A 12,493-nucleotide genomic window follows, 5' to 3' on the forward strand; every position below is an offset into this window, starting at 1 on the left:
TCCAGGAGGTGCTTTCCGGTTGTTGAGTTTTCCAACTAGCAGCTAAAGCCCCTACTCTGGGAATTTGGGGATCCCTCTCAGGCACCCCGAGATCGTGGAGAAACAGATTCTTTATTTACTCCGTGGAGTTGAATTGGGCTTCAGGATGGGCCCCTCAGGAGGGATTTCCTGGCAAACCTTCTCCCCGGAAAAGGAAGTCCAGGAATTCCGGGTGCAGCTACCAAGATTCAGGCACTGGGAAATGGGGATCTTAAGACCTGGGAGAGTTCTTGCCTGGCTGTCTGGGATCGGTTGGTCCCTGCTGGAGCCCGGAAGTGGGCAGGGGCCGGGAGGGTCTCAGGGCCCCCAGCTGCCAGTTCCCTCCTTGTCCTTTTCAGGAATCCCTGGCTGGCCCCCTCCTTAAAAAAGCCACCCCTGCATCCTGCCTGCCTGGGCAACTTTCATCCAGTTGCCAAGCTCCCCGTTCCAGGGATGGTTGTGGAAAAGGGTCCCGGGTGACGGAGACCCCCCAGCCAGGATTCAGGCCCGGTTCTGGGGGAGAAAGAGCACCGGGCTCAATTGCTGAGGACCTCCGGCAAGAGGGGTGGGGAATCCCAGCTGGGGGGTCCAGAAGGGCCTTCTCTGCTGTTGCCCCTCCCTGCGGAACATCTTCCCCCCCCAGGAATGAGGTCGGCCCCAACCCTCCTCTCCTTCTACAAGGTTGTAAAGACATGGCTCTGCCTTGTGTCTCCAATGGGGGAGCATCACAATGGGGGGGTTCTCATCAATTAACAACAGGTGCCACCTCCCCCCCATCCTTCTCCCACCCTCCCCAACCTTTAATTGGCCCCCTTTATTTTGTTGTGTGTACTATTGTATTTATATCCTTGTTGTGATTGTTAGCTGCCCAGAGCTGCCCTGAAGTAAGATGGGCGGCCGACCAAGTCTATAAATAATTAGAATATATAATAATAAACCTCCTGGGGATAAGATAAGAAGACTCTCCCCCTGAAGGCGTGGGCTCTCCGTATTGGGGGTCTCACAGGGGGGGCTTCAGGGATGATGGTTGGGCTGTTGTGTCTGCATTGGACGCTTCAAAAAGGGAAGACAGAAATTAGCAAAATCAGCTGCTTCTAGGAAGGCTTGGAAGGAGAGTTCAGCCCCGGAAGAGACCAGGCCGAGCCCCTCACAGCAGCCAAACCTCAGCTAGATTCAGACAACCGCTTGATCAGCTCTCAGAAATATCCCACCTTGTTTTTAACACAATCCATAATTCTTGGCTAGTTATTCTCTGGCTTAGTGTGTCATGGAGAGAAAGCCAGGATTGGGGGGGTCCATCTGGCTGCAGCTGGGGAAGTCTAGAAGAGGGGGGGGGATTCACGATATTTAGGCTGGAAAAATCAAAGATATAAGTACAGGTGAGGTGAGACCTGGCTCAAAAACAGCCACTGTGAGGGACCTTGGAGTCCTAGTGGACGGTTGCTTGACCATGAGCCAGCAGTACCGTTTTGTAAAGCCCTAGTAAGGACACACCTGAAATACTGCAACCAGTTAAGTTGTTCCATTGGTTAATTGTTCTGTCAGGAAACCCTATACCATTTCAGACAAACGACTGTCCAGTCTCTTCTTAAAAACCTCCAGTGTTGGAGCATTCACCACTTCTGGAGGCAGGTTGTTCCACTGGTTAATTGTTCTAACTGTCAGGAAGTTTCTCCTTAGTTCCAAGTTCCTTCTCTCCTTGATGAGTTTCCATCCGTTGCTTCTTGTCCTGCTTTCAGGTGCTTTGGAGAATAGCTTGACTGCCTCTTCTTTGGGGCAGCCCCTGGGATATTGGAAGGCTGCCATCATGTCACTCCTGGTCTTTCTCTTCATTAAACTAGACATACCCAATTCCAGCAGCCTTTCCTTATATGTTTTAGTCTCCAGTCCCCTGATCATCTTTGTTGCTCTTCTCTGCACTCTTTCCAGAGTCTCAACATCTTTTTTACATCGTGGTGACCAAAACTAGATGCCGTATTCCAAGTGTGGCCTTACCAAGGCCTTGTAAAGTGGTATTAACCCTTCACATGATCTTCATTCTATCCCTATGTTGATGCAGCCTAGCCCTGTGTTGGCTTTTTTGGCAGCTGCAGCACACTTAATTAGAGACTGGACAGCCATTTGTCTGAAATAGTGTAGAATTTCCTGCCTGAGCAGGGGGTTGGACTAGATGACCTCCAAGGTCCCTTCCAGCCAGAAAGCGCCTCCTGGACCCAGCCCCCCCCTTCCACCTCTGTGCCTTCTGGCGTCTTGTGGGAACGCAGCTGTGCCCTCCATTGGGAGGATGGTGGGAGCTGTTCGTTCCTGCAGGTGCTGAAGGGAAGTTAGAGAAATCTCGCTCAGAAAAAGAGAAAGTCAGCCTGTCAACAGCAGCCCAAGACCCAGAGGATGTGAGGGGGGATGCCCTTGTCTGGGTACCCTAGAAGGGTGGGGTCTAATCAGCCACGTATCTGGGGCAGGGGCTGGACTGGATGACCTCAAGGAACATTTCAACTTTCAGGAGCCTCTGTGTGAGATCTCTCTTGGCAGCATGTAAATCAGAGGTGTCAAACTCTATTTCATTGAGGCCCCATCAGCACTGCGGTTGCCCTCGGGGTGTGTGTGTGTGTGTGTGTGGCTAGGGTGGGCGTGGCCTACTGGGTAGGCGTGGCTGGAGTGGGTGTGGCCTACTGGGTGGGCATGGCCAGCTCTACATGGTTCGGGGCAAGGGTGCCAATGGGGGCCTGGGCAGGAGTGGGACAGATCTGAGGGTCTCTGGCAGAAGATGGGACCGGGGCAAGTGCCAAGGCATGGTCCACTGGAGGAGCCTCACTGTTCCTCTCAGGCTATGTGGGGGGGGGGATGGACAGTGGCACGGGGGTCAAATGCCCAGCCCGGCCCTCAAGCACCCGCGGCACTAAGCCCGGCCCCACTTCCCCAAGGGGGCGCCCAGCTGCTGTGCTTGCTCTCCTTAGCCAGGTTGCTCATGATGGGTACGAGGGCAAAGTGAGGAGACCCAGCTTTGTATCCAAAGCTTCCTTAGCAATAGGATGGGGGACCCCCCAGGATGGGCCAGGAGGAGGGGGCAAGGGGATGGTGAAAGGGCAGGACTTCCCTCAGACCCTCCCTCTCCTTCCTTCCTTCCTTCCTTCCTTCCTTCCTTCCTTCCTTCCTTCCTTCCTTCCTTCCTTCCTTCCTTCCTTCCTGTGGTGGGAAAATATCAGAGATGAGGGAGGGAGAAAAACAGGCAAGAAACACAGCTGGGGAAGTGTCGTCCTTCGTGAGCAATGAAGAAATGCACCATCGCCTGGAAGTGGCCAGCACATGGCCCTGACCTACTTCACGTATCCGACTTGGTGGGCTCTGGGGGAGGGGATGCCACGAGCAGCGTGAGAGTCGACGTTACCTGCGCAATGCTGCCCAGCCCCCAGCCTCCCCGGTTTTGGCAGGCAGCGGGGCGCTCTCCTCACAATGCCTAGAGGCTGAGCCACGCAGCAGAAATCCGAAGAGAAGCATGATGCCGCCCAGCCCCAGCCTGCCCAGTTTCGGCAAGCAGCAGGGCACTCTCTCACAGCGCCAAGAGGCTGAGCCAGGCAGTGGAAATCAAAAGAGAAGCGCGATGCTGCCCAGCCCCTAGCCTGCCCAGTTTTGGCAGGCAGCAGGGCACTCTCCTCACAGTCTCGAAAGGCGGAGCCGGGTGGCACGAATCTGAATAGAAGCGCAACGCTGCCCAGCCCCTGGCCTTCCTGAAGTAGGCAGGGCCATGTGCTGGCAACTTCCAGGCGATGGTGCCTTTCTTCATTCCTCACAAAGGGTGATACCTCCCCAGCGTGCGCCCAGCGGGCAGTGCCGACACAGCACAGGCCGGTCCCTCGCTGTTTCCAGACGGCCTTGTGGAGTTAAGACTGAATGTATTTCAGCATAGACGACCACCACGCAGTTGTACATTGGCTCCCGGCCGGCCTGGGCCGGGGCCAAGGCAGCGGGGGCCGTTCCCTCACTGTTTCCAGGATGGCTTCGCGGGCCACATAAAACCACTTCCTGGGCCGGATCCAGCCCCCGGCCCTTGTGTTTGACATATCTGATGTAAATCCACAGTCAGATTAACGCTGTTTTGTGCAAACAGGCTCCTTCCTGGTGGCCGGACCACAATTTCCCTTCTTAAGCAAAGCCATTTCTCTCTCCCTTTGCCACCCAGCCCAAAATAACCCCCCCCCCTTTTCCTTGCTGATCAATGCCTCTAAGCAGACTTGCTACTTGTGCAGGCCGAGGGACAGGTGAGTGCGGCTCTCCCACCTGTGGGCCCCGGACAGGTGAGGCCCCCTGCATTACGTCGCTCCACTCTCTCTCTCTCTCTCTCTCCCCACCCCACCTGAAGGGACCTCTTGCCGCTGTCCCACAGACAATCAGCCAGTCGCAAAGGGGGGGTATCATTGTTACCAAGTCCGAATGGCTCAGGGAGCTTCACGGTTTTCATTTCAGTATTTGCATCCCACCTTTATTATTTTTGCCAAGAATTCAAGGAACCCAGCAGAAATCCATCCCCTGTGCCAGATCTTCTTTTCTCTCCCACCCCCCATCAAAGGGACCTCTTGCGGGGGTCCCACAGATGATCAGCCCTTTTAGGGCTTTCTCCTTTCGCTTTTCCTGCTCCTCACTGAGACCGGCTGGAGGAAGGCTTACAGCTGTCCCCAAATCCTCCCTCCACAGAGACACCCCCATTTTTAGGGCTCACGAGAGATAATTGGACTCCTTAAGGCGAGGCACAGGAGATCCTCCTCCCGCTCATTGTCTTTACAGGCCTCAACCTCCCTCAGGTTCACAAGGAAACCTTTCCCTCAGAAAAGTTAACTACTACTAGTAGTAGTAGCAATAGTAGCACGGGCGCTTCTGGGACCATAACCTATCAGGGAACATCACAGCAGCTGTCCAAATGAAGTCAGAGGCGCTGACACAAACTTGTAGTTGTACATAAGTAAATATATTCTGCATTTATATATACAGCAGACACGATAGTCAGGCGAACAGAAGCATCCTGAGGTAAATGTCAGGGCCTACAGGGCAAAAGAAAAAAGGCGGGAAAACATGGAACCGCCCCCAGCACACCCAGGGCAACAAATAACAGCACAGATTGCCTCAGGCAGAGTCCAGATTGCCAGCATTCTCCAACCAATCAAGCGCAACCGTGTGTCCCGGCTCACCGCCCAACTCCCTAGAGGACCGGGAGTTCTAGTCCCGCCTTAGCCAGGAAAGCCAGCTAGGTGACTTTGGTCCAATCACCAGGCAAAGGGGGAGAGAGACGCAGCACAGGCGCCCCTTCAGTTGGGTCTGGATGTGGAAACCAGGCTAGAAACTAGGAGACGAGGAGTCCTAGTCTTGCCTTAGCCAGGAAAGGAGACCTTGGGCCAATCAGCAGGCAATGGGGAGTTCTAGTATCACCTTGTGCATGAAAAGCCAGCCAGGTGACTTTGGGCTAGACATTCTCCCTCAGCCCAACCTACCTCACAGGGTTGTTGTTGTGGGGAAAATGAGAGGAGGGATTTGTGTTGCATATGTGGGGAAGAGCTCATTCTTTTTACTGACCTGTAGGAAGACATGCTAGCCTGTGAAGCAAATACATTCTGTGAATTTTAATCTCCGGAGCCAGGCTGAAGCTTGAGAACTGGATTGAGGAAGCTCTCTCCTACGCTGAAAACCAGTCCTAACCAGAGTTTGCTGACATGATAAGTTACTCTAGTCTAGAGATACTGCTAAGCTTGTAAGCTGCCCTGAGTCTTCGGAGAAGGGCGGGATATAAATGTAATAAAAATAAAAATACAATAAAAAATAACCCCGAGGAACTATCAGCTGTAAAGGGTAATTTGTAAATAAGGGCAGGGGGTCTAACTCAGGGGTCCCCAACCTTTCCGGCTTGGCAGACCAGTGGTGTCGGATGTGGGTGGGCAGAGGGGATGGTTTCACAGGTGCAGGCGTGCCACTTTCACAAATGCAGCTTCCCGGACGTCTTTGCCCACTTCTGCGGCCCAGTTCCAAACGGGTTCCTGACTGGGGGATGGGGGCCCCTGATCTGACTGGCAGGTGGGGGCCCCGAGAGCCTCCCCGCCCCTGTCCACTTCCTGGCTCCAGCAGGGACCAACCGATCCCAGACAGCCAGGCAAGAACTCTCCCAGGTCTTAAGATCCCCGTTTCCCAGTGCCTGAATCTTGGTAGCTGCACCCGGAATTCCTGGACTTCCTTTTCCGGGGAGAAGGTTTGCCAGGAAATCCCTCCTGAGGGGCCCATCCTGAAGCGCAATTCAACTCCATGGAGTAAATAGAGAAGCCGTTTCTCCACGAACTCAGGGCGCCTGAGAGGGATCCCCAAATTCCCAGAATAGGGGCTTCAGCTGCTAGTTGGAAAGCTCAACAACCAGAAAGTGCTTCCTGGACCCAGCCCCCCCTCCCACCCCCCTGCCTTGTTTAGAGGGATGCCGCCATCTTGCCCGGGGGGGCACGGGGGTGCCAATCGGCTCTGGGGGCAGGGAAGGGGTGCTGAGGCCCAGCAGGTTCCACCCCCTTCGGATCCAAGGAGGGGGATGGGAGGAAAGCATCTGCGCCTGAGTGGGTGGTCCCACCTAAGAGTCGCCCTCCCCCCTTAAGGCCGAGCCCTGCCACGAAGGGAGCTGGGGGGTCTTGAGCTTCGGGACTCAACTGTCTCCTGGGTGCCCCAAAGAAACAAGGCCAGTCGTGCTAGGCAGAATTTATTGGACCTCCAGGCCCATCAGGAGCAGCAAAACCAGATCCCGGCTACAGAGAGGATCCATTGAGCGAAGGGGGTAGAGCAGAGATAGTGTCAGGTGAGGTGGGGGTGGGGGGTGCGGGTCTTCCTTGATTCTCCAGACTTCGCACAGCTGGATCTTAACACCGTGGCGGGAACTTGCAGACAAAAGGATAATCATCTCCACATCTAAGATTGAACCACGTGCGATAGTCTGGATAAAAAAGGGAAATTTTGATCACTTTTTGCAGAGATTCCCTGAGAGACCCAGAAGATCTTTTCAGAGGCTCCTCCCTCAGTTGCAGGAGGACATGAAGATACCACAGGTGGAGACTCTCCTCTGCTAAAACAGGCTGGGGGTTCAACAGGTTGTTCTAACCCAGATAGCTTACCTAGCCATCATGTTTCTTTCATTTCTTTTGTCTCTTTTTAAATTTAATTTGTATTTATTTATATGTATCCCACCTTTTTACTCTACAACTAACCTAAGGCAGCCAACATATCCAACCCCCCTTCCTCTTCCTCTTTTCCCCACAACAACAATCCTGTGAGGTAGGTTGGGCTGAGAGGGAGAGGCTGGTCCAAAGTCACCCAGTCGGCTTTAGCGCCTAAGGAGGGACTAGAACTCCCCGTCTCTTGGTTTCTAGCCGGGTGCCTTAACCAGAGACCAAGTCGGCTTTTAAGATGCTCTTTTGGTTGGTTTATAATTCGACCAGGCATGTGTTAATATTTCTCTTCTACACCCACCCACCCACACACACACACACAAAATGTGGCCGAGGTTCTTCTCACCGCAATGGGGTGTTGCAAGATTGATCTATATCTGAGCAAGCAAACCAGGGAGAAAAAGCCAGATGCCCTGAGACAATGATGGCCTTTCGGAAGAAGGTTAAGACGGAGCTTGTTAGTTGAATGATGGGCTGATGGCCCCGTAATAATTTTCATATAGAGCTCCAGTCTCATTTTTAAGGGTTTGTCCCATGGTTGTGTTGTGTTCCCTTGTCTGTACAGAGTGTGGAACTGAGGCAGCTGAGAGATCCAGGAGGTCAAGGAAGGTCACCAGTGGCCAAGGGGTTGAGAGAAGGATCCCTTGGGTCCTCATGAAGGGAAGCCCACCCTCCTTGACGTAACACAACGTGCACCACCACACTGACTTACTCGTCTGTTTTTCCAGCCCAAAACAGTTTTTTATAAATCGTTCAATCACGTTCTTATAAATGACGCTGGAGCCATCAGTCCACTTTGAAATGCAGTACTGGAATGAGAAACAAGCCATGGCTACACAGACAGAAAAGTTGGTAGGTTTAAAATGGCATAGCAGATGTGTATCCCCCCCTCTCTCCCTCTCTCTGTCCCTCTCTCTCTCTCTTTCCTTCCCTCTGTCTCTCTCTCTTTCTCTCTCTCTCTCTCTCTCCTTCCCTCTCTCTCTCTCTCTCTCACTCCATGAACCTCACTTGACCCGGAGCAGCTAAGCAGGGTCACACTTGGTGACCGCTTGGGGAGGGGAAAGTCAGGAGATCCAGAGGGAAACGAGGAGGAAACGGCCCGGAGGTGTCCGAGGAGTCACCAGCTCAGCTTGAGGCCACTTTGCCCGATGCCCAACGTGGTGACCGCTCTGAACGACACTCATTGGTCTCCGGAAGAGAAAGCGCCTCAAAGCCCATCAGTCCCTGCATGGGGGAAGCAGAACTAGAACCCAGGGCTACGTGGGACTCTCGGGAAGAGCAAAGCATCCTGGATATCTTCAGTCGCGTATTCGGATGAGCTACTTCGCTCTTGTTGCCGGAAATTCATATTTTTATTCACAAAGTCACCAGGAGCTGATTTCAACTCCGGGGAAACTCCCCTCCTTTGCAGATGATCGAGCTTTTTTCTAGAGCTGAAAATGCAACAGAGCAGGGGACGAAATCCTGCCGGTGACAGAAACGAGGAATTTCTGTGTTAAATAAAGGGGGGAGAGGAAAGAACAGTCCCCCCCAGGCCAGGCCTCTAAAGCCCCTGAGTGGAAGGCCCAGCGGAGTCTCCCCCAGGTTTGGGGGCCATCCAAGGCGCCCTCAAGAGGGAGGAAGGCCTGGAGGCCGAGATGGGGGCCAGGGCAGGATGTGGCCCTTCAGGACAGCGCTGGGTCCCCCAGGAGGAGGGAAGGATTTGGTGAAGGGGGGGGGGAGAGGAGGATGGCAGTTCAAGGATTTCTGCCTTGGCTTTCTCGGCCGTTGTCCAAGGCAAGAACGTTGGAGAGAGAGACCTCGGCCTCCTATGGGAAGATTCTCCCAAAACACAACCACAAACCTTTAGAAACAGCAAAGGGGAATCTATACGGATTAGCATTAGGGAGGACCTGCAATCCATCCTCGACTTACATCAGTTCATTTAATGACCATTCAAAGTTACAACGTCACTGAAGAAAAAGGGACCTACGACCATTTTTCACACTGCGGCGTCCCTTTGCTCAGAGGATCGAAATTCCAACGCTTGGCAGCTGACTCATATTTATGACGGTCGCAGTGGCCCCAGGATGACATGATCCCATTTTGCGACCTTCTGACAAGCAAAGCCAAAGGGGGAGCCAGATTTACTTGTAATAACCGTGTTACTAACTTCACCACAGTGATTCACTTACCAACTGTGGCCAGAAAAGTCACAAAATGGAGCAAAACTCTCTGTACAAATGTTTCACTTAGCAACAGAAATTGTGGACTCAGTTGTGGTTGTAAATTGAGGACTACCTCTGCTTTGCGTTGATTCCACAGTCCGATCCAGACATAGTCTGCGGATGTCTTTATATTCTCAGAGATCAGCTTGGCCACAAATTCTGCTTCTTCCACGCTTTCGATTGAGACGAGATGCCCACCGTTCGCCTGCTCCGTGCAGAATTTCTGGGAGAGAAAGACACTTGTTGAGCTGAGCAGCAGATGTTTGTGTCTATATGGTGTGTTATGTGTGTCTGTGTGTCTGTGTTTCTGCCTCTGAGAACAGAGCAGGGCTCTGACTGGCTGATCCTAGCCACCCTCAGGATCTCCCTGAGACCCGCAGTTGCCCTCCCTGAAGAGGCAGTTTTTGGGCAAAGCCTCTTTTGGCTTCAGGACCCTCAACAGAGGCCCTGGACCGAACCCGGGACCAGCCTTTGGGGCAGGGGGCTCTGCAGACCCCGCTCTCCACCTGCTCCCTGTCCTCCTCCTCCTCCTCCTCCTCCTCCTCCTCCTCCGGGGGCAAACGCAGCTCAGCCTTCCAGATTTGGGGAGACCTCCCAGCCAGCTACTGCCCGGCTTTTCAGAGCATCCGAGACCTCCAGGCACACTCAGGCCTCACCTCTGCGGAATAACAGCCTCACAGAGAGGGAAGGGGCCTTGGAGGTCTTCTTCTCCACCCCCTACCTCATTCCGGACAAGGGGCTGTCCAGGAAGGGGGAGGCTGCCTAACTGGACTAGACCCCTCCCTGATCCCGACCAACGCCTCTCACTTCTCCAGCCTAAAATGGGTTTTGACAGGTCTCTGATCCCTCCGATGGCGTCTGCCAAAACCTGCTTTCTCCTCCCCCGAAAGGAAGCCGAGAGCCAGCTGGCCTAGTGGCGGAGGCCCCAGGCTAGCAGCCAGGAGGCGGGAGTTCTAGTGTCTTTGAGCCAGTCACTCCCTCTCAGACCAGTCCACCTCACAGGGTTGTTGTTCTGGGGAAAACAGAAGGACAAAGGCCGATTGTGTGTGCTGGCCACCTTGAGGTTATTTGTAAAAAATAAGCAAAGTGGGATAAAAACAAATTTAAGAAAAGGCGAAATAAGGAAAGGCATTGGGGAAGATGTACGGCAGGAAGGGAGGAAAACAAGCCAGGAAAGCAACAAATCCTGGCCTTCATCGGCCCCAGATGAGGCTGCTGCCCTCCGCCCACCTTATGCCTGGAAACAGTGGAGGGTCCGTTATCCGGGGGGAGGGGGGAAGGAAACACGATCCTGGCACCGTTTCCTGCTGGCTCAAAGGGTGGAGAAGGGAAGCTCAAAAGGGCTCAGAGGAAGAGTCCTCGGGATATCTGTGTCTCAGAGGTCCCCAAAAGGGCTTTGCTCCCTTTTTAAACCCCCAGCCGAGTCTCCCTCCATCTCCTCGTAGCCAGAGGGGACCTGGGGGCTTTGCAAGGCTCTCCCTGGACGTCTCCCCTGACTGGGCTGGGAGATCCACAGGCACACAAGCATGGCTGACCTCTGCATCGCCCGACCTTTTCGGTTCATCGAAGGCCTTGTAGCAATGCTGATCATAGGCAGACCAACCAGAGGGACAATCAAAATCAGCTCCAGTTCCTGCATGGAAAGACAGGACGCCCAATAAGAAGAGAGGGGGAGGGGGAGGGGAAGAGGAGGAGGAGGAAGGGAGGGGGAAGAGGGTGAGGGACAGGAGGGTGAAAGGAGGGGGGAGGAGGATGGGGAGAAGGAGGAGGAGGGTGAGGGAGTGCAGGAAGGGGAGGAGGATGGGTGAGGAGGGGGGGAGGGGAGGGAGTGAAGGGGGGAGGAGACAGCTGGGTCTGTGGAACATTCTTAACCTGCAGAGTGGGGAGGGGGAGCAGGAGGGGAGGAGGAAGAGGGAGGGAGGAGGAGGGGGAGAACTGGGTCTGCGGACCACTCTTAACCTGCTGTGTTGAAAAGATCTTTGATGACAATAAATTGCAACTGACTTACAGCTTCCTTTGCAGATTGTTCAAACCTCGGTTAGAGCTAGCCTTGGTTCATTCCCTGGAAGCTGCATGTCTGCTGTGACTCTGTCCATGTTGGTTGCTTTTTTTTTAAATTCCATTTATATCCCGCCCTTCTCCGAAGACTCAGGGCAGCTTACAAGCTTAGCAGTAGCAGTGAACGATGCAAAGTCGGAAATTGGGTTCTTTCACGAATAGATTGCAGCCCTGCCTGGGCCTCAAGTCCCAACTAAGCCAGTTTGGACTAGTGGTTAGAGCACCTGGCTAGAAAGTGGGAGACCAGGAGTTCTAGTCCCGCTTTAACCCTGGAAGTCAGCTGGGTGACTCTGGCCCAATCACAAGGAGACAGGGAGTTCAGGAGAAGGGCGGTATATAAATAAAATTAATAATAATAATAATAATAATAATAATAATAATAATAATAATAATAATAATAATAATAATAATAATAATAATAATAATAATAGTCCCACTTTCGTCAGGAAAGCAGGGTGACTTTGTCTCAATCACTCTCAGCTTAATCCACCTCACAGGGTTGTTGTTGTGGGAAAACAGAAGAATATCAAGTATGTTCATTGCCTTGAATTATTGATAATAATAATAATAATAATAATAATAATAATAATAATAATAATAATAATAATAATAATAATAATAATAATAATAATAATAATAATGATTATGATGACAGGATACACAGGAAAAAATAAAAAAATAAAATAAAAACCATGAAGTCTCCTGAGCCATTTAGACTTAGCAAGAAATATCCCCACTATGTTTGCCACCTATCCAGACTACTGCAATGTCCTTGATGTGGGGCCACCCTTGAAAGCCTCCCGAATTTGCAATTGCTGTGGAAGGAAGCAGCCAGGCTGTTGACCAGTGCAAAGGAAGGGGGATCCGGTGGGTCCGTCCTAAGGGATCTCCTCTCGCCTCCTGGGTTCCCCCAAACAACTACAGGGGTTCAGTGGCAGATTTCCAGTGGGTCTGCCCCCCTGCTCCCCCCCTTCCCAAGAAGGGCCCCTCTGAAGACGCCCCCAGCAGGGGCTCAGCTCTTCAGCAGAT

At 52.8% G+C, this 12,493-nt stretch overlaps 1 protein-coding gene across 2 annotated transcripts in view; it reads right to left on the reverse strand.

Moving 5' to 3' along the window:
* Positions 1-6,720: 6,720 nt before the first annotated feature.
* Positions 6,721-12,493, reverse strand: part of LOC308670181 (snaclec A15) — a 53,448-nt gene continuing 47,675 nt past the window's right edge. For both annotated transcript variants that reach the window (XM_081331480.1, XM_081331479.1), the window contains 4 exons: positions 10,942-11,039; positions 9,480-9,629; positions 7,912-8,008; positions 6,721-6,967 (listed from right to left, as the gene is read on the reverse strand). In XM_081331480.1, coding sequence (XP_081187606.1) covers positions 6,894-6,967; positions 7,912-8,008; positions 9,480-9,629; positions 10,942-11,039 — 419 coding nt within the window. In that variant the 3' untranslated portion in view covers positions 6,721-6,893. The remainder of the gene's footprint in view (positions 6,968-7,911; positions 8,009-9,479; positions 9,630-10,941; positions 11,040-12,493) is intronic.

This window comes from Vipera berus (assembly GCF_964194415.1).
Source record: "Vipera berus genome assembly, chromosome: 6".
In the NCBI taxonomy this organism is placed as follows: domain Eukaryota; kingdom Metazoa; phylum Chordata; class Lepidosauria; order Squamata; family Viperidae; genus Vipera; species Vipera berus.